The sequence below is a fragment of the Rhinopithecus roxellana genome, chromosome 18, assembly GCF_007565055.1.
Source record: "Rhinopithecus roxellana isolate Shanxi Qingling chromosome 18, ASM756505v1, whole genome shotgun sequence".
NCBI classification, from domain to species: Eukaryota; Metazoa; Chordata; class Mammalia; order Primates; family Cercopithecidae; genus Rhinopithecus; species Rhinopithecus roxellana.
In genome coordinates, this window is record NC_044566.1 from 55,776,906 (window position 1) to 55,801,264 (window position 24,359).

At 39.1% G+C, this 24,359-nt stretch overlaps 1 protein-coding gene across 1 annotated transcript; it reads right to left on the reverse strand.

Moving 5' to 3' along the window:
• Positions 1-4,482: 4,482 nt before the first annotated feature.
• SERTM1 (serine rich and transmembrane domain containing 1) lies at positions 4,483-4,806 on the reverse strand. Its single transcript, XM_010383097.1, has one exon. It carries the CDS (start codon positions 4,804-4,806, stop codon positions 4,483-4,485), a length of 324 nt encoding a protein of 107 aa, XP_010381399.1.
• Positions 4,807-24,359: the final 19,553 nt, after the last annotated feature.

Consider the following 24,359-nt stretch of genomic DNA (forward strand, 5'->3'; position numbering starts at 1 on the left):
TCCCCGTGTCTGGTGAGTTTCCCTTGTTGTTTATTATTTCACAATTTTATTCTCTTCATAGTGCGAATTGCAATTGCAATTATACATATTGTTTGCTCATTTGTTTTTGTATCTTCCTTACTAGATTATAAGCTCCGTGAGGGCAGGAACTACATCTGTTTTATCTAGTGCCAAAGGATGTATTCATTTATTTTATTTTATTATTTTAATTTTAATTCTTATTTTAAGTTCTGAGGTACATGTGCAAGATGTGCAGGTTTGTTACATAGGTAAGGAATAAACCCAAATACCAATTAATATAGACTGGGTAAAGAAAATGTGGTACATATACACCATGGAATACTATGCAGCTATAAAAAGGAACAAGATCATGTCCTTTGCCAGGACGTGGATGGAGCTGGAAGCCATTATCCTCAGTAAACTAACACAGGAACAGAAAACCAAACACCACTTGTATTCATTTATTTAATAAATTCCCATTGATAATAATGTCTTATTACAGTGTCCAGGGTGACAAACACCTTAACCCAGAGTGGACCCAATCCAACATAAAGAAAAGCTATGCTTGCCATGGTTTGATGAGGTCTCTGCACAGTCAGAAGTGACTGCAGGGGCCAGCGGGCTCTGTTGCTATGAAAAGCAGTGTTAGTAGGAAATGTTTCTTACAAAGTCATAGATGTTTAGGCATGGTTTTGAAGGAGAAGGATGAGTAAGAGGGAATTACTGTTCTTGGCTCATCACTGAAGGCAGGGTAAAATCAAAGTAAGTGGACTTTGAAAACTGAGGTACTGTCTTTGAACATGGGATTATTGTTTGTTCCTGGATGGTGTATGTGTGGATGAAGAGCATGTGTCTGTGAGTTTCTGTGTGTATGTGTATGTGTGTTCGTGCACACAGATGCATGCTTGGGCTGGCTGGATAACCAGGAACCAAGAGAAGCACAGTTGTCCTCTCACTGATAGAGAGAGAGATACTGCAGAGAGCTGGTTCTGGGAGATCCAGAGCCTACCATGAACTCCTCTGCTACAGACCTCCCTCCAGGACTCCATCCATACCACACCCATTCACGCACAGCCTGGGAGTATTCTCTGTTGAATAACTCAGGCTCTCTGAAGTCTCAGGTCCAGGGTGTTGGACTGATAGGAATGTATCCCAGGGGACTTTCTAAAAGAGAGTGGGAGTGTGGGACCTGGCATTAGATTGAAGTGGCAGCCTCTCTCAGATGGATGGGAGGCATACTTCAAGACTGGGGAGCAAGTTTAGAAACTGGTGCTTCTCCTAGATAACGTTTTCCTTGTTATGTTCTTGTTTTCCTTTGGACTGTGGGAATAATCTTGCTTAGTACTCAATGTAAAATATTTTCTCTCATCTTATAAATCCTGTCAGCTATGCCCAGTCCTCTAACCTTGTCTATTATATGCGTATCATCTTGTGGGGAATTAAGAGACGGGACAAGAAAGCGATGTGACTTTTTGTACTTCCCTCTTCTACCAAGCTTATTACGACAGCAGCGACTTTCCATTGAGGAGGAGAGTGGCTGGGTTCAGACTCGAGCAGCAAAGTAGGTGCCAGTGAGGGTTTTGAGCTGTGCAGGGGATGCTCAGCTTGGAGCAACTGCAGTTACAAGGGCAGTGGCTGAGACATAAGACCCCTGTCCTCTGCAAATACATAAGCACAATATATGTGACCCTTCCTCTGCCAGTTTCCCCACTGATCGTCAGCATCACCTGAAGTCGTTGTTAAAAATATTCAGAAATACCCTGGGCTCTACTCCTGAAGGTCTGGGGTGTGGCGTGGGATCCTCTATATTGTCGAAGCACCCAGATCATTCTTTTCATCTGGGAAATGTGGGACTCACTGTCCCAGAAGGAGGTGACCCTTGCAGGGCTGGGGAGAGGCTGACGTTTGGGTCACACATTACTGACCCTGCTTCAGAGAGAACGTACAGAAAAGGAGTGATATATTTATATGTAAATATATGTCTCTCTATACATCTCTGTGTGTGTGTGGTATATGCTTAACATTCCTAGGAAAAGCTTCTTCTCTAGAAGAGATTATAAATCACCTCACTGGAAAAAAATCAAAGAACCAGGCTTTCAATGGACTCCACTTCTTTATTTATAAACCCATCTTCCAACCTTTCTGAACTTCTTAAACAACACGAATTCATCTCAAGTTGTACAATCTGTTACCTTGGCAAGCTTCTAATGACAAATCTTGTTTTCCATCTTTGAATGTGGCTCTTAATTTCTCTACTAAACATTGAGAGCAAGAACCATTGCAGCAGGGGAGGAATGGGAGTGTGCCTGTAGATTTGATTTGATTTGATTTTTAAAGTAGTTTTGCTGTCAGAAGTCTTTATATCTGTTTCACAAGGAAAGGATATAAAGATACCCTGAGGACAGATCATACTCAGATTGTTCTGTTGTGTGGCAAATTTGTCCTTTTATTTAAAAAAAAAAATCACTTCACCCATGTCCTTTTTTCTCTCTGTAACGAAAGCATCATAAGATTAGTCAAAGAGCAAAAGTGATAATATAGATGCCTCTGTTAATCCTGTGTAGCTTTCATATGACTTTTAATTGGGAGTATATGAGCATATATATATATATATATATTCAGAGAATGCTAATAATGCTCTAAAATAGCAGTTTATCTAGTCCAGTTTTTATACTATGTAATGACACCCAACCCACTGCCATGATTTAAATGGAAGCAGAGGTAAATTTTTCACTAATTATACATTTTAGGGCAGCCACTCTGTGCTGGTCTTATGGTGTTCGGGGACGTTTTTGATATACAAATAGTTAAATGTGGTCTGATTTCAGTGAGGCTTATGCATTAAAAGAAGCAGCAGCCTTCCGATTTTCATTCCCAGATCTCCACTCACTCAGCATTTTAGAATGATAAAGATAAACCCTGTGCAAATAGTGGATTCTTTCCCCCATTCTAGTCACTGGGGAGTGCTGACTGCACAATTCAACCAAAGGGTGTGCTGAAGCCCCACTGCTTTAGATGATTAAATGTTTTGAACAAGGAATGATTCGGTTGCTATGGGAAGACCGTGGCATGTTGATGCAGCGGCCTCCTGTAGGTTGAGTAAGTTCAGTGTTTACCCTGTGGGCCATTTATTTTCAAAATTAAATTAAAATTCTTACTCTTAAGGAGCTGCAGTTTGATTGTTTTGTTTTTAGGGGCAGCTTGAGTTCCTCCACATTCCATGTCTGAGCTCACATGTGTGCCTAATTTCACAGACAGCCCCTGCCACCCGCCCGCCCAGTTCAGACATACTCTGCTGCCTGCAGCACGGCAGCTCCTAGGATCCCTAAAGCTCCCAGCAGCTACACAACTTGAGGGCCTACAATTTTTAATACAAACTCACATCCTGAAACCCTAATGTAGAGTATTATGTTAACATACAACAACTAATTAGCAGAGACGCAACATTCGTGGAGTATATAATAACACATATATTTTCAATTTCGTTTCTAAGTTTTGCAGCCTAATGTGAGTGAACAAATATCAGACATCTTGGAGGCTTAATATAATTCTGCACTAAAATTATAAAGACTATGAAATTGAATAAAGAAACTTACACAACAGCTAAGAGTTATTACTGTATAAAATACAACTAAATGAATATTTTCCATATGCTTAATTGTCACTGATAGAAATTATTCATATAAAAACTTCTTCGCATCTCTTCTGGTGCTTCTCTTAGTACTAGTAACAGCAATTAATCACAAAAATTCCACAACTTTGGGGCATTATGACTAAAACATTAGCATAAAAACAAAATAAAACTCCAGGAGGCAGAAATACATTACAAGCTCCATCATAATACATGTTTGTCTTGCTATTAAAATGTAAACTCTTCCAAAACTTTTCCAAATGACTTACATTCATCAATAAGTGTGATTTTCACTTGTTAAAGTGAAGTTAAAGAAAATATTTAGCATATATTTACCCTTAGTTTTAGAAATGTTACACATTAAATCTAAATTGACTCTCTTCCTTTTAAAATTTGGTGTCTCCACTTTGTCTTTTAAATATGGAAAATAACTTCTACGTAGGTCAGACTTGATTTTGCCAGTTTCTGCAGGCTCAGTTGATTTCGCGGTTTTGTAAAAGAAACGAAGTGCAAGAGTCCATGTCCATCATCCACAGAGAGCCCACCTCAGATGAGTCTACGACGCCCAACAAAGTGGAATGAACTGACCTACCCGAAGAAGCCCAGTCTAGGTTCATCAAGCCATTTATGTGAAACTCTGCACCTTGGGGTTTGCATACATTTCCACCAACATTGGCGTCTCCATCCCCAAATGAAAAGCATCATGAACAGAAAAGAAATCAGAGAAAAAGGAGAAGGAGAAGCAGGTCTATGCCAAAAGGGTCATTTCTTTCATGAGGCAACGCTTCACGCGACACTTCTGTAAGGGGACGTCAAAACTGCTGCCACACTCCAGGACTCTTCCATTTTCCTCAGGATGAAAGGTTTGAAAAAGTGGACCTCTGTGAGGAAATGCTGCAGACTTCCAAATTGGTGAAAGAACTTCCAGCGTCGCTTGGATACTCTGGGTAGGAGGAACTGGAGGAGATGATATTTTTGAGCCTCTGGAGGGCAATGATTAAAAGCAGAAGCAGAAACGCTAAAAGGCTGAGGAATATGGACACATAGATGTAGACGTTTGACAGGTGGCCTGAGGCTGGGTCCACTGACGTGGACAAGGATGTGGGAAACAGCTCAAGAAAAGTTCCATTCTCCACACTTCCCGAAAATCCCGAGGAAGCGTCAGGTTCAGACATCTTTATGGAGGGCGAAGCAGTGATCTGGTAGATTAAAGTCAAAACTTCACACAGGGCTTACACAGGACAGATTGGCATTTTTTCACGATCGTGTTTGCAGAGTTCACAGGCTGTTAAATCAGCACAACAAAACTTATTTCTCAAAGGCAGCAGGGGATCAGGTGTGCATTGAGACTGGAAAAAAAAAAAAAAAAGCAACTCAGTGCATTCTTCAGAAAAATCACATTTAAATTTCATTTTTAGTTTTTATTTCAGTAAGGATTAATTAGAAAACTCACCAGGGGGGAAACAAGATGAAATAACTCCCCTAGGAATCAGTCATGTTTATGTCTTTATATTACAAATGATGATATAAAAATGAACTTTTATTTTCTGTCTACAGTACCCTAGGTGCTATGTTTCTCCAAGGAGCCGAAGATAAAATAAAAGGGAAAATACATTTATGATGTGCTCCATCTGCTGTGATTTCAATAGATGCTCCAAGTATATACTCTGAGATGAGAACACAGAAAGTTAGTTCCAAACCTCCTTCCCCCAGAAAATTAATTCCATACATTCGCCAGCTTATTAGCATAATTCCTGACCAGTAAATCCCTCTAGCTCACTTTGGAAAATCACTGCAAATGTGAACTTGCTTTTTATTGAATGTTTATAAGATGCTGATTTGTTTATGAAAATTTTATCTCCTTGAAATCAGGTGCCATTTCTTTTTTTCTTTTTTTTTTCTTTTTTTTTTTGAGATGGAGTCTTGCTCTGTCGCCCAGGCTGGAGTGCAGTGGCACGAAATTGGCTCACTGCAACCCCGCCTCCTGGGTTCAAGCAATTCTGCCTCAGCCTCCCGAGTAGCTGGGAGTACAGGTGCCCGCCTCCATGCCCACCTAATTTTTGTATTTTAGTAGAGACGGGGTTTCAACACATTGGCCAGGCTGGTCTCAAACTCTTGACCTCGTGATCCACCCACCTCGGCCTCCCAAAGTGCTGGGATTACAAGCATGAGCCACTGCGCCTGGCCTCAGGTGCCATTTCTATGTAACTCTTTTCCTTAAACGTACCTAGGTACTTTGTTTTACATACTTTAGGCATTTAATTTAAAAGCTTTAGATTCATTTAGAAGAAGAACAAAGGTTAGATTCTCTCTGAGTGGTAGAGAGAGTATCAGGTTGGCTGTCAAGAGACTTAGGTTTGAGGCCTGAGTTCTCCATTATCTTGGGGAAACTGGGCAAACTACCTATGTTTTCTGAGCATCACTTTTCTTATCTGTAAAATGGTCCAACACCTGCTTCATCTTCTCATGGTGTTATGCATGGACCAACATGATAGACATGCTGAACTGTAAAGCATTGGAGAAAAAAATGAGTTTAGTGTGTGGTGGGAGATAATGGGACTTGGTGGATGGGTGGGTGTAGGGTATTGTGTTTTAAGGGGTGTGGAGGGGGGACCATTTCTTCTTAGCCAGGTGCAAAGAAAAGCTCTTCACTGTGTTCAGGCTGTGAGACAAGAGGATCCCTCCTGCTAGATAAGTCTTTCTTCTAGTCCAGAAAAGATGCTCTTCCTAGCTCTGTATGGCTCTAGATAATTTTCTTGTGCATTTCTAAATCTTGCTTCCATTGTGGTGCAAAACTAGCAGGAAAACATTCACTCTGCCTCTAGCTTTCTCTTCCTAAACTCTGCCCTGCATTTTATCTGGAGAACTTGCCTTTTCCTTCTGTTCTCCAAATCTAATTAAGCAGCTGATTCTTGGAGGGGTTGACATTTGCCACTGTGGCTGGAGCTGAACAGCACTAATGATCCTTGTTAAGGTGGGGACACTTCAGAGAGGGCTGTCCCTGTCGGGTGACGCGCAGTCTAATGAGTCCTAGTGAGTTCTTGAGTAGGCTAGGGATGGTGTCTTAGTAGTTCCTAAAATAATTTGACTCCTACTCCTCATTTTGCATTGCCTGGTGATTTTAATTCCATTAGGCTGCTACAGGTTCCTGACCATCATCAAGAAAAAGAAAAAAAAAAAAAAAAAAAGAAGAAGAAGAATTGCAGTGGGACTGCAAATGTGTTACACTGTTTTGGCAATACCTAGCTTTTTACAGCACATAAATGTTCCAGCCGTTCATCTCTGGGGAATGTAGCAAAGAGTCACAGAGGTAGCATAGAAAAGAAAACTAGGACAGAAGCCTCACGGATTAGAAGGGAAAAACTATTTAAAATGTTCAAGTACAACCTCCTAAGTGTAGCAGAGGAAACAGAGAAATAAAGAAGCTAATTGATTTGACAAAAGTCACATGTGTAATTAGAAGACAAGCAAGGGCTTTTGGTAGGAAGGATCAAATGTAAACATAATTTCTTTTCAGCATGGGCAGATAAGGCAAAGACTATGCATCTTGTGTGTTCCTCATGACTGCTTTGCAGGGCAGGTAAAGCAGGAATTATTCCCATTTTGCAGATGAGAAAACTGACATGCAAAGACATCGCAATTTACTCAGGGTACATAACTAGAGAGTGACAGAAAAGTGACTAGAATCCATGCCTGAACTGTGTCCTTGGTTTTCTCAGCTGTGGTAGGAAGAGACAAATTATGCTTTGGATAATTAGTTCCTATCTGCCACTTACTTGGGCAAGCCCGCAGTTTAGTCCTGATCTTTCATTTTCTCATTTGCACAACAGTGATGCCTGCCTTTCCTACTTCTCCAGGAGGTCTTGAGTTAAGATGTGATAATGTTTTCCGTAATCTTACTTAGAAAATCATAAAAGGCCATCCCAAGTAAAGTACCAGTAGATACGTAGTTCCTTCTAGAAAGTCTGGAGGAACTTTTAAGGTCTCTCTTAGTCCTACAGTTTTGACAGGTGCAGGTCAAAGATTCAGCTGAAATTGGCTGATTTTTCTAAAGCTACCTTCTCTGCTACCCCAGTCTGTATCATTTTCTAGGGGTGGGGCTGGAGGCACAGCCAATGTCACTCTGATATCAGCAATTCAGTGGGTAAATCTCACAGCCGGCTACCGGTCCTCTTGCTAATATCATTTTACAGGGTAAATATTCTAAGAGTAAGTTTTTACTTCCTGAAGATTGCCTTCTTTCAGATCAAAACCCCACCACGAGCCTCAACTGTTGACAGGAGAGTTTATAAGAAATGAGGCTCAGAAGGTTTGGTCAAAGCATCTGATCTTTTAAGTGGCCTTGGAAGAATAGGAGAAAACAAGGAAATGAAACCTTGTGTCCTTAGTTGACATTTCACAACTAAATATCTTCTTCCTTAAGTATTCCCCCCTAAATATTATAGCTTTAGTACCATTTCCAGGGTACTTCTTAATTTAAAATCACAGCTACGCAAATTTCATTTCACCATTACATCTACTCTGAAACAACAGAGTATGTGCACTGTTAGAAAGAATTTTAATTTGGATGTTAATTCTCATTTCCTTATTGAAGTTTTAAAAACTGGAGTATCTTCTTTCTCTCTGGTTTGATTTAACAGTAGCTGTCTAATGCTCAGGGTGACCCAGCCTGTATGTGTTTAGGCATTGTGACAGTGTGGAATGAGGCTGGACGTGGCACTGCGGAAATGAAATCAAATGAGTGTGTTTCAAGATGATGCTTCTTGGGCTGTTGCTCCCAAACAGATAAGGTTTGAGGAAAAGAAGAAAGAGACTTCATCTTAAATGCATAGCCTTGACCTGTCTCGGGGCAGCGCCAGCAGACTCTCATTTCAGGTGACACCTAAAGCCACATGGGGATTTTGCTGCTTTTTTTTCTCCTCAAAATCACTGTCCTCAGAAGGTGATTTTTGAGAAAGGAAAATGAGACAGCTGGATCACAACATTATAAATGAAGACCTGTGGAAATGTTTTAGCTCATGGTCAGCCAACTTTCCCTTTGTCTCTTGGAATAAAAGCCTGGGCTGGGAAGAAATCTACAAAAAAGCAGCCTCCTAGTGAAGTGAGGAAGGAGGGATGTGCAGTCTCTCACCATATGCCCAGTGGGGTGGGGAAACGGAGAGACAACATAGACAGCGCAGACCTGGGGTCTCTGGTTCTGAGTCATTTAGCACCACAGCCCTGGGACCTGTTCTAAAGAATGGAAGCTTTCCTTCCCACGGAAGGATTATGAGGACTATAATGTTTGGGAGGAAGAAAAACGTACTCTCTAGCACGTACCTTCATTCTCCATAAATGAAGGAGAGTTGACCAGCTCTCATCTCTGAGTGAGTAGCTCTTACATAAGCATTGCAGGAGCCATGGCAGTCAGCGTGTGGGCACAGCCTGCACCACGTCCTTGACTTCCATGACACAATGGTTTGTAAAACTCAGGCTACCAGCCAGCCTCAAATATGGCACAGCAATTTTAAATTTCATGACCTTTATTCAAATACATTTCTATGTGAATAACGACTATTTGAAAGGTTTTGTTGTTGTTGTGGAAATCTGGGACAAGCTGCTTTGTTCCCTTGCAGACTTTATATTTAAAGAGTGGCCTGGCTGTTAGATGCCACATCAATGTTCCATCATTATCAGGTTCTGCTGTCATACTCCAAAAGGTGATCCTCTCAAAACCATGAGGAAAGTGGCCATAAAGTATTAACACAACATAATGAAATGCTTTTTCCGGTACATAAAAGGAAGATTTGATAGTGGAATGGAATTAATGGTTTTAGATGATGTGTTAGATCTTTCCCTCTGTAGAACACCTAAAAACGAGTATTTCCAGAATCCAGAAAGGAACTTATCACATCTGAGCAAAGCTGTTTTTCATTCTATTTAGAAAATGTATGTTTTGTATAAGACCTTGCGGCCATTCCTTTACCCTTTGCATGATTCTCTTCTCTCTTAATGCTTTCTCTCTGCTTAGTGGCCTTTTAGGTCATACTAGCTGAGAGAAGATTACTGCTGACAATACACACTGCCCCCCACCCTTCTCTAAATGTAAATCTTCACTTGCATTCAAAGGCAAACATTTACCCCTGGGCCTTGTGCTACCCTTACTCAAAGCTGACTCAGCCATCCATAGAGTTGCCTATTTGAGAACCGCCTTTACTTAATCAGTACAGTGCTTTGAGAGAGTAGAGTTTTGTGTGAACTCTCATTATGAATCCTTCAATTGGCACGAGAAAAACCAAAGTCAAGTTAAGGAAATACAACTGCATCTATCTGCTATCGTGCATTGAGAACATTGAATTAGAGGGGCATGTTATGCGAAGAAAGGTGGGGAGATGGAGATTCTGAATCGTCCATTGGAATTCATGGATCTGGATTGGATGATGTGAGACAAAAGATAAAAATGAACAGTCTTTTAAATCTACAGCTTAAATGAATGATCAGAAAATACACTCAGAATTTTTTCATAGTACTTTGGTGGATAAAAATTATAGAAATGACAAACTAATAGCTTGGTATCAGTGATTTATTTTAATAATCAATTCCAGGGCAGGTCATTAGGTTGCTTTGGGTTCAGTCCAGTCTCCTCCATCTCTCCCTTAGTGATGGTTTTTGTCTACCTGGATTACTCTTAGGCTTTGTAAACTATTTCCTTAGCAAAAATAAAAATAAATATAAATTATACTCAGAATATTTTTACTTTAGAGAACTTATTTTGCACTAATTCTTTAAGAATTAGTTATCTACATAAGGTATACTTCTCAGAATATTCACAATATATCTTTCTTGATATGTAAAACACAGCTGATTGAGGGAAGCTAAAAAAAAAAACAAAAAACAAAAAAACCCAGGAGAATCTTCCAAAAAAGGATATGAACTTAACTGTTTTGATCATCTACCTCATACAGTCTCAAAAGTAATGATAGGTATAAGTCCCTTGTATTTATTTAGCTTTGTTTTTCTGGGGGAAATCGAACAATTATTCTTTTTTTTTTTTTTTTTTTTTTGAGACAGAGTCTCACACTGTCTCCCAGGCTGGAGTACAGTGGCACTATCTCGGCTCACTGCAACTTCTGCCTCCCGGGTTTAAGCGATGCTCCTGCCTCAGCCTCCCTAGTAGCTGGGATTACAGGCATCTGCCACCATGCCTGGCTAATTTTTGTATTTTTAGTAGAGATGGGGTTTCGCCATGTTGGCCAGACGGGTCTCGAACTCCTGACCTCAGGTGATCTGCCCATCTCAGCCTCCCAAACTGCTGGGATTACAGGCATGAGCCACCATGCCCGGATGTTAACTATTATTCTCAATACATTTTTTAGTATGTTTATATCCATGAGAGGATTTTGTATCCAAATCACTGCCTTAGCAAGAATAATTATTTAAAAATATACTGTCTTTTATGAATAAAATATATAGCTAAATGGGTAATTTTCTAGACAAAACAGTCAAGTACAAAACCAGGTCCAGGCATAGCATTTTCATGATTATTTTATGGTGTTTACAAAAGACCAAGGAGTAGACTTCCTGCACTTCAGGGAGACTGGACCCATCTTGGCTAACATAACTGGCCTAAATCAAAACAAGAAAAGGAGTAACCTGAAGGCTGAAGAAAACACGAACTGGTTAAGAAGTAGCAGAATGATGAAAGCCACTTCTAGAGAGCAGGAGAAAAGGTCGTTGGCTGTACACTTGATTGACAGAAAAAGCCAACAACCAGAGAAATAATGACTTGAAGATCATAAGCAAGATCATAATGAATCAATGGGAAGAAAGAAGGTAAAAACAAGATTCACTTTTCAAGATGTTACAGCATTTTAAATGAGAGCTTTCGGGATCAATTCTTTCCCTCCACCCTGCTCTGATCATTTCCAATATTTTAGAAGTATATTAAGAAAAACATCTTTTAATCTCAGAGCAGCTAAAATTGGTTAAATCATGGCATTAGTAAAGTAAAAAGTCTTGCTTATTCTTAGCAAAACCTTTCAAAAAATTCTTGGGCTGGGCATGGTGACTTATGCCTGTAATCCCAGCACTTTGGGAGGCTGAGGCAGGAGGATCGCTTGAGCCCAGGAGTTCAAGACCAGCCTGGGCAACATGTAGAAAACCTCTCTCTACAAAAAATACAAAAATTGTGCAGGCATGATGGCATGTGCCTGTAGTCCCAGTTACTTGGAGGCTGAGGTGGGAGCATTGCTTGAGCCTGGGAGGTCAAGGCTACAGTGAGCCATGATTGTGTCACTGCATTTCAGCCAGGGTGACAGAGACCCTGTCTAAAAAAATACGTGAAATAAAATGGAATTCTCATAAAACCATGCTGTACTAGGACAATGGGATGGTGCTTGTTCCTTTTTTTGTGTGTCTCATTTTGTTTCTATAGCAAAATAATTTGTATCCAATATATATTTTTTGTCCAATCAGAAAATGTTCATAACAGTCTCCATATAGAGAGTGAAATTTGGAAGGATTTTGTGCTTGTAAAATAAATTTGTGAGTCATAAATCCCTGGGAATCAGTCAGTCAGAGCTTTTTTTTTGTTTTTAATCCTTTGCATGTAAACTACTAGGTATCCTCAGACCTCAGGGGGCCTTTGTGTGCCTCTAAAACTGTCCTAAGAGAGCAGGGAAGAACTTGAAATTCCATCTCTCACAGGCATCCAGGCTAACGAGTTTAATGAGAACCTTTTTGTTGGTCTCTGTTCCTGTAAATGTCTTATTATTGTTGTTGTTGTTGTTGTGTGTGTGTATTTTTAATTTATAAGAATGGATATGCAGTAAATATTTTATTCACTCTATAACATAGACCCCAAACTTCTTTGCCACTTAAAATATCTTGATAGTTGAGGCTTGATGCATAGAAAGAGAGCAATGTAAACTAACCAATGTATCAAGTTCTCTGTTTTTGCACATAAGAATACAGCAAAGAATAACAACCATTATCTATCCATAAGATCACAGGTATAGGCACAATTTGAAAAAAAAAAGTAAAGACTCCCCATTAAGGAGATATTTTCCCTTTAATGTAATGCAAGATCATTGGTAGATTTTGGATCCACTTGTCTGAAAAAAAAATTCAGCATTAGCAAAATAATTACACAGGTCACTATTTATATCTATCTCTATTGACAACGGTAGTCATGTATTTGTTTAAACTAGAGTGCTTTATATAATATCCTATTCCCTAAAAATGGATTAGAACATCACAAATACGCATAAATGTTATGTGTCTTGCATTTCTCAGTAGGAATTCAAGCTAACAGAGTCTTCCACTTAATGACATTTTTAATCAAGGCATAACATTTCCTTGAATTAATGAACCATTGTTTCTCATAACACAACTACAGATAGAACCCTAGTTGATTACATAGTCTGTAAATTGCCCATCTCATCCAGATATTAGCCAAGTGTTTGGCATAACATATACATATGAATTTTGCCAAATAAATTATCTCATTCTTCCAGTCCTCTATGGCTGGCAGTCAAAGTGTGATAATGCTTTCAACAGTAAAATGGCTATTTAAAAAGAATAATGCCTATTAAGTGGCAGCTTAGGCAGGCTAAGGTTTTGGATACATCCAGTTTTGGCCATATTATATTGTTTTGTAGTCAGCTGAATACTCAGAGAGAAAAAGTAGGATTCAGACTTCAAGATTTCTTCCCTTACAAGGATCCGCAATGTAAGATCCTTGGTGGACCTTGGATCAATTAAAAAAGACCAGCTTTGTTATAAAGCACATTATTAGGACCACTGGGGAAATTTGAATATAGACTGTACATTAGATAATTACATTATATCAATATTAAATTTCCTAGTTGTAATATAGGAGAATGTTCTTGCTCTTAGGAAATGCATATTAAAGTGTCTAGCCATAAAGCTTCATATTATCAGCAACTAACCCTCAAGTGGTTCGGCCAAAATAGCAAAAAAATTACACACACACGCATATACATACATACATACATAAAACAAATGTGTCAGAATGTTAACAACTGGTTAATTGACAGATATATAGGTATTTATTGTTATTCTTGCAACTTTTCAACAGTTTTAGAAATTTTCAACATACAAGTTGAGGAAGAAAATAATTTATTCCAAGGAACTCAAGAAAATATGCTTGGAAAAATATGCAGTAAGTCAGCCAAAATGTTAGACGCTTCTAAGGAAATACAACGATAGAAGCCAGATTCTTCCGTGGGCATCAGAAAAGTCAACTACTTGCTGCTACCATCAGCTCATGATGCCCAGTAAGCCACAAACACTTGCAGTGAAGCATCAGAGGATGAACTAGAGGAAGTTGAATATGACCAGGAAACTGTGTCTATGGTGGTAGAAGAGGCTGCCTGAAGACCAGGAATGATGACTCACTAGTAAGCCTTATTCACAACTCTACTCCTGCCACCACCCACTGGACTGAATCTCATCTGGGCCTCCAGGAGCAAGTAATCCTGTTATGTGCATCTTACATCATCAGTCATCTTCAGAGGCAGCCAAGGATATCTCTCCTGCAGTTTAAACACCCAGTCAAAGCTTGGGACTAGCAGTTTTCTAATGAGGACCAATGAGTAGGTGATCTGTGAGAAGATCAGGGAGAACCCACAAGAGCCAATGTGGTCCAGGTTCAAAGTAAAGTAGGGACTTCAGGAAACAGAAGCAGCAGATAAACTAAACAGAAGTAGAGACTTTACTTGGGCAGCTGAGTCAAAGAGGCTGCAAATAGCAAGTTCCACAGATAAAAAAACCTCAAACTCTTTACAACTCTTATAACTAGCAACCACCTCCTTAATTACCTTGGTTTGGGTGAGTTCTCTAGTGTAGCAAGAGTCTTAACTTGACCCCATGAACTCACAGTCCAGGGCAGACTCTTTTGTCATATGGGCCAATGAACAGTTCAGAAATTGAAGCTAGTCATGGCAAAATACAGCTGCAATTTTAAAAAATAGGAAACATTGATATGAATAGTGCTTTTCCCCAGTCATCACCAATCATATGACTAAGGATACAGGTAGGGACTTGAAATGGTCAGTACCCGATGAGTCTGATATCAGACAGAGGTTACATAAAACATGATCTATACAAGGAGACTAAGTGCTCTCTCATGGCAGCAAAATTACTCATCTACCTGGATTTCCAAGGACACCCGGGAAGGGAGAAAACAGAAAGAGGATGTTGTGTCATTCATTAGGAAAGCACTTTCATATGGGTTTCCCGTGGTCCTGCTAATCCTCAGTGTGAACACAGCGGCCAAGCCTGCCAACGCTCTCTCTTTCTCTCACAGGCGGCACAGCGAACTCAAAAGTCTGGTTAACAAAGAAAATGTCTACATGTTCCTCATAACATGGAACAAAATGATATGGCAGACTATCAAGTGTGGGTGGAAATCAAGTCCTCAGCAGCCTGTTGTCATTTTAGATAACGATTCAAGACCAGAGTCTATCAAAGACAATATGGAAGCAATAGACAAGTGTAGGCTCAAATTCTCCCAGAGCGTATTTCAACTTGAAAATGTAAGAAGGTGAAACTGAAAAATAATGAGGAATTATTTGTGGAAAACAGACTGCCAAAGTAGTGACCTATAGAAAATAGTTACACATTCTTTTAAAAATATAAATAAATATGTTTTTACTTGAGGAAATTACAGATAATCTTTAATACAAGATTTAACTGACTTTGACTGTTCTTTATCAAGGCTGAGTTCTTTACCTTACTTTTAGAGGTTGTGAGCTCTGCATTGTAAATTCACTTGTAGAAATAGCCTACACTTTCACCCATTATTCACTATTCTTACATCTGGTATTAGTTCTTTTTGGTTTCAATGGTGTGGGCTGGGATGCAGGGACACATTATGGCAGAAGAGTGATGGGAGGTACAAGAGAGAGGAAAGAGGTGGTGAGGGCATCCTCAAGTCATTGAGGAGTAGCAGTCTGTCTTCAGAGCATGACTGGCAGAGGAAGGCAAACCCAGGATGCTTGTGGAGGAGAAAGAATGTGCAGACAAATCAGTTCGAGAAACAAGAACAGGGCAACATAAATGATGGCCGCTAGTATTTATCAAATAAAAGCATGTACCATTTTGGATGTGTGTCTGTATATGTGTGTGTATTTTATTTAATTGCCACAACACATTAAGTCAGTTAGTATTATGTCCTACCATCTTTTTTAGCAAATGAGAAAATTAAAACTCAGAGAATTTTTTTTTTTGACAGAGTCTTGCTCTGTCGCCCAGGCAGGAGTGCAGGGGCGCAATCTCAGCTCACCGCAACATCTGCTTCCTGGATTCAAGTGATTCTCGTGCCTCAGTCTCCCCAGTAGCTGGGAGTAGAGGCACCCACCACCATGTCCGGCTAATTTTTGTATTTGAGTAGAGATGGGGTTTCGCCATGTTGCCCAGGGTGGTCTTGAACTCCTGAGCTCAGGAAATATGCCTGCCTCCACCTTCCAAAGTGCTGGGATTACAGGCATAAGCCACCCACAAGCTCAGAGAATTTAAAGGCTTGTCCGAGCTCACCCAACCACTTAGAAGCAGGGCTAGAATTCAAATCTGTATCTCTCCATCTCTAAATTGTATGTTCATTCCATTCCTTCTCTCTGGGGAGGCTGTATTTGTTGAGGAGGAATGTATTTGAGACTTGTAGTCACTAATGTTGTTCATGAAATGTTTCTGATGTCCCTTCTTGTAGGACTGTCGTAGGATTGCATGTTCCCAGTCCCTCTGAATTTAGGGTGACTGTATGACTTGTTTTGACCAATGAAATGTATGAAAGTTGACATGTCCCTTCTGGATAGAAAATGTAAGACCTAGTGTGAGATTGGCCACACCCCTTCCCTCTGCTGCAGTTATTGTATAATGGTGTAAGTACCTGCCAATGTCTATCAGTCTGCATCCTTGAGTGACCACAGTGAGTATCTTCACCCCTTGCTGGCCCCATCGACACTTAGTCAACATGAATAAACTTTTGTTGTTTTAAGCCACTGAGATTTGGGGCTTATTTGTTACTGTAGCATCATTCTCCTTCTACTAACTAACATAAGGTCTCACTATACTTTGATGGCTGAGTTTATTATGGGTCTCTACGAATTTGACCATAAATAAGTCAATTATGAATAACTGAGTGTTGTATGAATCGTGTATGTAATATATTAAAACTATCTTTTGGCACTGGTGAGAAAGAAGGTTTTAAAGGCTGTTTTGGTTAGCTTTTAATTTCACAGAAGCATTAGGTTTAAGGGCATGAAATTTAGCTACTGGTAGAGCCAAAGACATGTTCCTTAACAAGCTCGAATATGATGAGCTGCTACTGTATAAGGATAATCCTGACCAGCTGTCACGTAAACAGGCCAAATGGTTTCCAATGGGAACTGGTGAGCAGCAATAAGGATATTAAGACTAACTCAGGGCTTCTAGTGGAAAAAACAACTCATCGTGCAAGGGTCAGTGGTATTGCCTTTGGTTAAGAAAAACTAACTACTTGGGAGGTTGAGGCAGGAGAATCACTTGAACCCAGGAGGCAGAGGTTGCAGTGAGCCAAGATCGTGCCATTGCACTGCAGCCCGGGTGACAGTGCAAGACTCCATCTCAAAAAATAAATAAATAAATAAAATAAAGAAGAAAAAGAAAAACTATATTATTTGCTGCATTCAATCATACATTGCACAAATACTTCTTAACAATGTACAGGAAGGGATAGAATATTATCATTATGTGCATAAGTCTAATGCATCTATAATTTGTATAGTTGCCAGCTACAGTGAGAAAGCTAAGACTTCTCTTAGCTAAGATCTGTCCCTTGTGATCTGGCCACAGGCTACTTTTCCAGTCTCATTTTTACCATTGTACCTAAGATTCATGTTCCAGCTATAACATACTGTTTTCAATTCCCCAATTGAAAAATACTTGTGTTTAATCCTTATATGTGTACATATCATCTCCCTAACTTGAACCCAAATCCAATTTATTCACTGCAGGTCTCTACTCAAGCCATCCATTCTCTGTCTCATCTGTTTATTATTCACCTAATAGAAATCCCTACCTACTTTCTCTATGCAAATTTCTGGCTCCTTCCTCTGCATTCTCAGCATACTTTCTGTACCTTTCTATGCTAGCATTTCTCACATTTTATTATACTTATGGTATTTATTCACCTATCTGCTTTAACAGACTGGGAAGTCCTAGAATAAAGAAATAACAATTCACTTATCTTATATCCACAGACCAGTACAGAATGTGGCATAAAGATGATCAATCAGCATTTGTTAGATGGCTGCATGAATGAAAGAATAAGGGAATAAAGAAACTTGAAGCTTCTTGGAGAGATAGCTCATGTTTATTCTGTCTTTATAAGCAAAAGAATATTTATTTAACAAATGAATAAATGATCTTATATAAAATCATAAAGATTACTCAAAGGGGGTAAGCATCAACAGTAAAGAATAATGATGATGAACCCTCTCTAAATTTTAGAAATGCTTCAGTTATGGCAATAAAATTAATAATTTCTGGTTCCAGGGGAAACTCTGCCCGTACTTTAAAAAATAAACCAATTAACCAACAATGTCTAAGAAAGCATAGATTTCATTTGGTCAAGTGTTCACCAGGATAATTGAGGAAAGGATGGAGGAGTGTGCTGGAAATACTGAAATACATTCTTGTGAACAAGCTGGAAGATTGTAACAAATGTATTCTGAAGGGCACAATAAAAGTCAAGAGAGTTTACCATAGTGAGACGATGAAGCTCTGGCTGAATATGAACCAGAATGCTTTTTTAAAAGAATTCCTTAAATTAAACTCCATGATAATTCCATCCTTTGAAAATGACAAGTCTTTCATCATCACGACCTATGACACTGTGCTCATCTGTGGAAATAAAAAGGGTCAAGGAAAATACCCACTTCATGATCATTGTAGGGGAAGCTTATAATTCACTACATTCAGGAATATCACATACCGTAGGATTGTTAGCTACTCCACCTCAATGCTAAACCAAACCAAACCAAAATGCAACAAAAATGCTCGAAAAATTCAATAGCAAATCAGCACAGAAAAAGAAAATGTTTACATTTTTATAAAATTTTCAATTTGACTACAAAGTACTACTTTGGAGATCTGGGCTACTCAAAGCAGCCACCTGGCTCCCTCAGTGACATGTTGGTTACAGGTCCCTGTGAGGTGAGAAACTTGCAATAAATACAGTGCTTCCTCCATCAAGAAAGTCTTGCTACAAAAGAAGAAAGAGAAAGAAAAGAAATAGTTAAACTAAAAAGTATGCCTAGTGCCTTATTTGATTTATATTCTGGCACGAGTTCTGTATGTCATGACGAATAAGTAATAATTCAAATGGGTGCTGGTGCATAGACTGTGCTTCGAGTAGTACTCGACGCAGATCATAGCCATGGTGATGTGAGCAGCAATCTCCTTACCAGCACTATGCCAGGGAACGAATCCAAAAACCTCAGCTTCAGGAAAATAATAAGAGGAATGAAAACAGATGAGCACAAGAGAAGCAAATATTCTCTTTTTTCATTAATCATACAACTAACTGCAAATATGTATCAGATACCTAATTTATTATTTTGTTTTCCTTTGTAGTCCCTCTCAATCTTAACTTTCCCCTGTTAAAAAACAGGAGAATTGCTTGAACCCGGGAGGTGGAGGTTGTAGAGAGCAGAGATCGCACCACTGCACTCCAGCCTGACAACAGAGAGAGACTCCGTCCAAAACCAGAAACAACAAAACAATAGCAACAACAACAACAAAACAAAAAATGAGTAAAACCATCAAAAACCAAAACCACACAAGCAGCAATAACAACAAAAGAAAAAAATTTTCACAGAATCAGAGAGCTACAAGTCTTTAGCACTCAGGAAAATGACGCCCCCAAAAGTTCAGTGAAGTTTGAAGGTCATTGTTTATATGTCACATGTTTTTGAAAAAGGATATGTAGTAGGAACTCCAGCTAGTGACAGAGACCACAAATTGAGGGTCCAGCACCCACTTTCCAACCCTAAATCCACTCTGTACTCAGAACTGAGCTGAGTGGCTAACAAGAGGAGGGCAGACAAAAAAGACGTTGATTTTTTTTAAACCAGAGGCTTTTCATCATATGAATCAATATATGTGCCAAGCAGGGAGTTCAGTGGAAAAATGTAAGACCAAAACCGACAGGGATAATAAGGCGACACTTGAACAGACTTGGAAGGATCTTGGAAGCTCATTCCATTCAACTGGACCCATTTTGTTGGCAAGAAGTCTTTCTGAAGGTCTGAGACTAGCATCCAAGCTCACCAAGGACTTTCCCATGAGTAGTTGTTAGAACGACAGCTTTGCCTTGAGGGGAGAGGGGAATGGCAGAGGGTAGAGATTGAGTATCCCTTATCCAAAATGCTCTGGACCAGTAGTGTTTCTGATTTTGATTTTTTTTTTTTTTTGGATTTTGGAATATTTGAATATACATGAGATATCTTGGGGATGGGACGCAAGTCTAAACATAAAATTCATTCATGTTTCATATACACATAGCCTGAAGGTAATTTTATACAATATGTTTAATTTTTTTTTTTTGCATGAAACAAAGTTGTGTGCATTGAACCATCAGAAAGCAAAAATGTCACTATCGTAGCCACCCATGGGGAAAATTTGTGGTTATTTGGTATCACCATAATTCCTGACTGAATTTATATGCTACTCATAGCAATTATTTTCTTACACTTATTCACACATAAATACGAAACACTAAAATATATGACATCATTAATACACAGAAAAAAATGTGTTCAAGGGTAACTAAGCAGGCCAGGTGCAGTGGCTCACACCTGTAATCCCAGCACTTTGGGAGGCTGAGGCGGGTGGATCACTTGAAGTCAGGAGTTCAAGACCAGACTGGCCAATGTGGTGAAACCCCCCGTCTTTACTAAAAATACAAAAATTATCTAGGTGTGGTGGTGGGCATCCTGTGATCCCAGCTACTCAGGAGGCTGAGACAGGAGAATTGCTTGAACCTGGGAGACATGTGTTGCAGTGAGCCGAGATCGTGCCACTGCACTGTTCAGCCTGGGTGATAGAGCAAGACTCTATCTCAAAGCAAACAAACAAACAGCAAACAAACAAACAAACAAAAACATTGACTAAGCAGTACAGTTGCATCTCAAGAATCAGCTGTTCAACAGCACCGACAACAAACAGCAGGCTTCCAGTCTCAACCTGCCATGCTGCCTTTTGATGAAAAGGGTACTGTGCACTGTGGCATCATGCCAATGCTCAAAAGTTTAAGATTTGGGGACACTTCAGACTTTCAATTTTTGGATTAGGGATGCTCAACATGCATTAGTAAATATTTTTTTTTTTTTTGAGTCTGGTACCATTTATATGGGTGTGTCAAATTAAGCACATAAATTATGTGTTTATGATTTGTCTTTATGATCTGTGTAGTTTTCTATATGAATGTTAACTTCTAATAAAATTTTTTTTAAGGAAAAGAGTATTATGTGCCAGGCATAGGGAAGAACGGGTCATAGTGAGGAAGGTCTACTGCTTGTTGCATGAACTATTTGAGTCCTTCTCTTTCCACACAAACTAGGTACCATTATAGGATAATAGTGTAAATGATACATTTTAAGAATTTATCCAATGGAGAAAAAATCAGAGAAGTTTAAAAGTACACGCACAAAGATGTATTCTGTCATGCACAAAGATGTATTCTGCAGCTAAACATTGAAGCTACTAAAATGTCCATGAGTCAAGGATTAGTTAAAGAAATGACAGAAGAGTCACAGAGTGGAGTCTCTTGATCCTATTATATTAAAAAGGACTATATATATATATATATATATATATAAATTTAATTTAATTTTAAGTTCCAGGATACATGTGCAGGACATGTAGGTTTGTTACATAAGAAAACACGTGCTATGGTGGTTTGTTGCGCCTATCATCCCATCACGTAGGTATTAAGCCCAGCATGCATTAGCTAATTTTCCCTGATGCTCTCCCTCCCACCACCCCACCCCGAAGGGCTCCAGTGTGTGTTGTTCCCCTCCCTGTGAAAAAGGACCGTATTTTCTAACATGAAAAGATGCCGAACATCTATGACTAAGTCAAGAAAGTAACCTTCAGAATAGTGTATAGTATGATTCCATTTTTGTAAAACAACAAGTACTACTGCTACTACTATTATACACACATATTTTAGATGCTAAAACAGCAAAACAACAAAAGAGGTTATATACCGAGCTATTAACATATGTTTTTGTTAGAGGGTACTACTATTATGGGGCATGTTAACATTCTATTTTGTGCATTTCTATGTTTATATTTTGACAAAAAGAATGTGTATTAACATCAGAAAAAATAATAAAGGTATTCTCATTAAGAAATAGAAATAAAATTTGATTATAGCATATGCCATGAAAATACTGCTGGTTTTTAAGCCCAGGACTTGTTTTTTCTCTTCCCCCTCCTCCTTCTCCTCTCTTTTTCTGTACTGTCTATACTTAACACAAACCTTTGAAATAGTTCATTTCTACCATTTTTTTTCAAAGTTTGACTCTCAGGCTGATGCCAGAAAGTCACTCTTCCTAATAGGGCTTAAATGTACTTTGAGGAAGCATCGCATTTTACAGGATGTTGTCGATGTTCTACTTAAGAAATGAGAATAGTATATCCCTCTTCATACTTAGAGATATGTTAAAGTGTGTACGACTGACGGCTCAGATATCTTTATCTTTTTTTTTTTCATAAAAAATGTTCCAAACTTAGTAAAGGCTAAATAATGACTATTTCCTATATTCATAAGGAACTCTTGAAGGATGCATTTAATGTCATGAGACTGAGTATGAAGACATTTTATCCTAGGGACACATCTGCCACAAATCAGAATCAGAACAGAAGGGACCACAGAATTTGGCCCAGTAGACTGTTGCCCGGCCCCTGAAATGGCCAGTGAATGCACAGATGGACTTCCTGAATTCTAAATCAAAGGTTGGGCCACGTATGCATACCAAAGCCTTCTTCATCTAAGTCTTTGGCTTGAATCCTCTAGGCACATATGTTGGCTAAAAGAAATCCTGCCAACTTGTGGGCTTAAAGCTTGACCTTCTTCCTTGTTGGGTTCCCTATTCCATTAACTAACTTAAAGGCTTTATTATTATTATTATTTTTAGCTCTCATTATAAACAATCATGAAAGTCTATAAAAATTAGGCCTATAATACTTTGTATTAATATACTAATATATTATAATAGGCTCCACAAGTAGATATTTGAAGAAAACAACATTCTCTGTGGCACTACTTTTTGACTTTTAGTTTCATTTGACAAATATTTACTGAATGGCTTATGGGTACCAGGAGCCAGTAAGTGGGACCTACATAGTGCCTGGCATCCAGGGCCATTCAGAAATGTATTTTTTTCAGATTCTTAAATTACTACTTAAAAAACTCAGATGAACGAAACATAAACATTCAGCCATAATTTTATTTTTCACTTCTTCATTATAAACTAATTAAGTATAAAAATGCTCATACAAACTCTACAAACTTGAAACAAAAAAGGAGCCCCCAAAAATGTTGTAATATAAGTACAGGGAGAAGAGTAAGCCAGAGAAGAATGATCATCAAATGAGCTCAGACTTGATCTAGCATAGAGGCTGAATCAGAATTTTGCCTGTGATGAGTTAGTCTTTCTTTTTGATAATGAATGTATAACTCCAAGTTTGCTTAAAGGTTAGTATGGTTGGTCATTCTTACAAATCAGCTCTGTCATTCTTCATCTGCTCTCACTAAACAAGAACAAGAAAAAAGAAAAAGAAACCCAGGAAACCTGCAAATAAACTCGTGGATTTGATGCCACATGCAATCACACGGTTATTTCTCTCTTAACTCCTGATGCTCTTGTCCACATGGTAGACATCTAGTAAAATCTGTTGAACTGAACGAACCAACAGCAAGGGAGAATGGACTCGATCTTACCTTACAACAGGTTTCTTTAGGTTTCTTTAATGAGAACAATCAATGTGTGTGTTCAGCTCTTCAAAACACTTTGCCTTATATAGAGGAATCAAAAATAATAAGCCCCTCAAAGCCAAAACGCGAAAATGGAATATCCCACCCACGTGCTGGATCTCAGTATTTCCAGATGACTTCCAAGGTTGGCAGATGCTTCGGCGGCCCTACGATGTCCAGCGTTTGAAGGTGACTAGAGCATGGGCTGAGGGAGGCTCTGAGACCAGGCAGCCTCACTCACAAGCCCTCCAAAAGGCAATTTGCATTACAGATCAGCTAAAAACGGTGTTCTGTGTGTGGTGGTGGCGGGGGAAAGACACCACTCTCTACTTAGTAGAATGAAGAGAATTTAGTTACAAAAAGATATTTAAGAACCTCTATGGGCACGATCACAAATAAGCTGAGACACCCAGACTAGTTGTATAATTCAGCAATTAAATATCGCTTTTTTTTTTTTCCAGAGGGTGCATGGGGCTCTGCAAGACTGCATTAAGAGGCAAACCCTTTAAGAAAAAATTGTTACTTGTGCCTCTTTTCCTGTTGACAGGCTGTTGTCTGAACAATGAATCCTGGAAGCACCTAGGAGAAGGCACCTAGGAGAAAGGTCTTAGGGAGTAGTCCCGCGGGTCCACCCCAGGACAGTAACGCTATCAGTTTCCCCGCCCTTTGCACCTGTAGTGTAGACTGTACCAGATGCGATGGCTT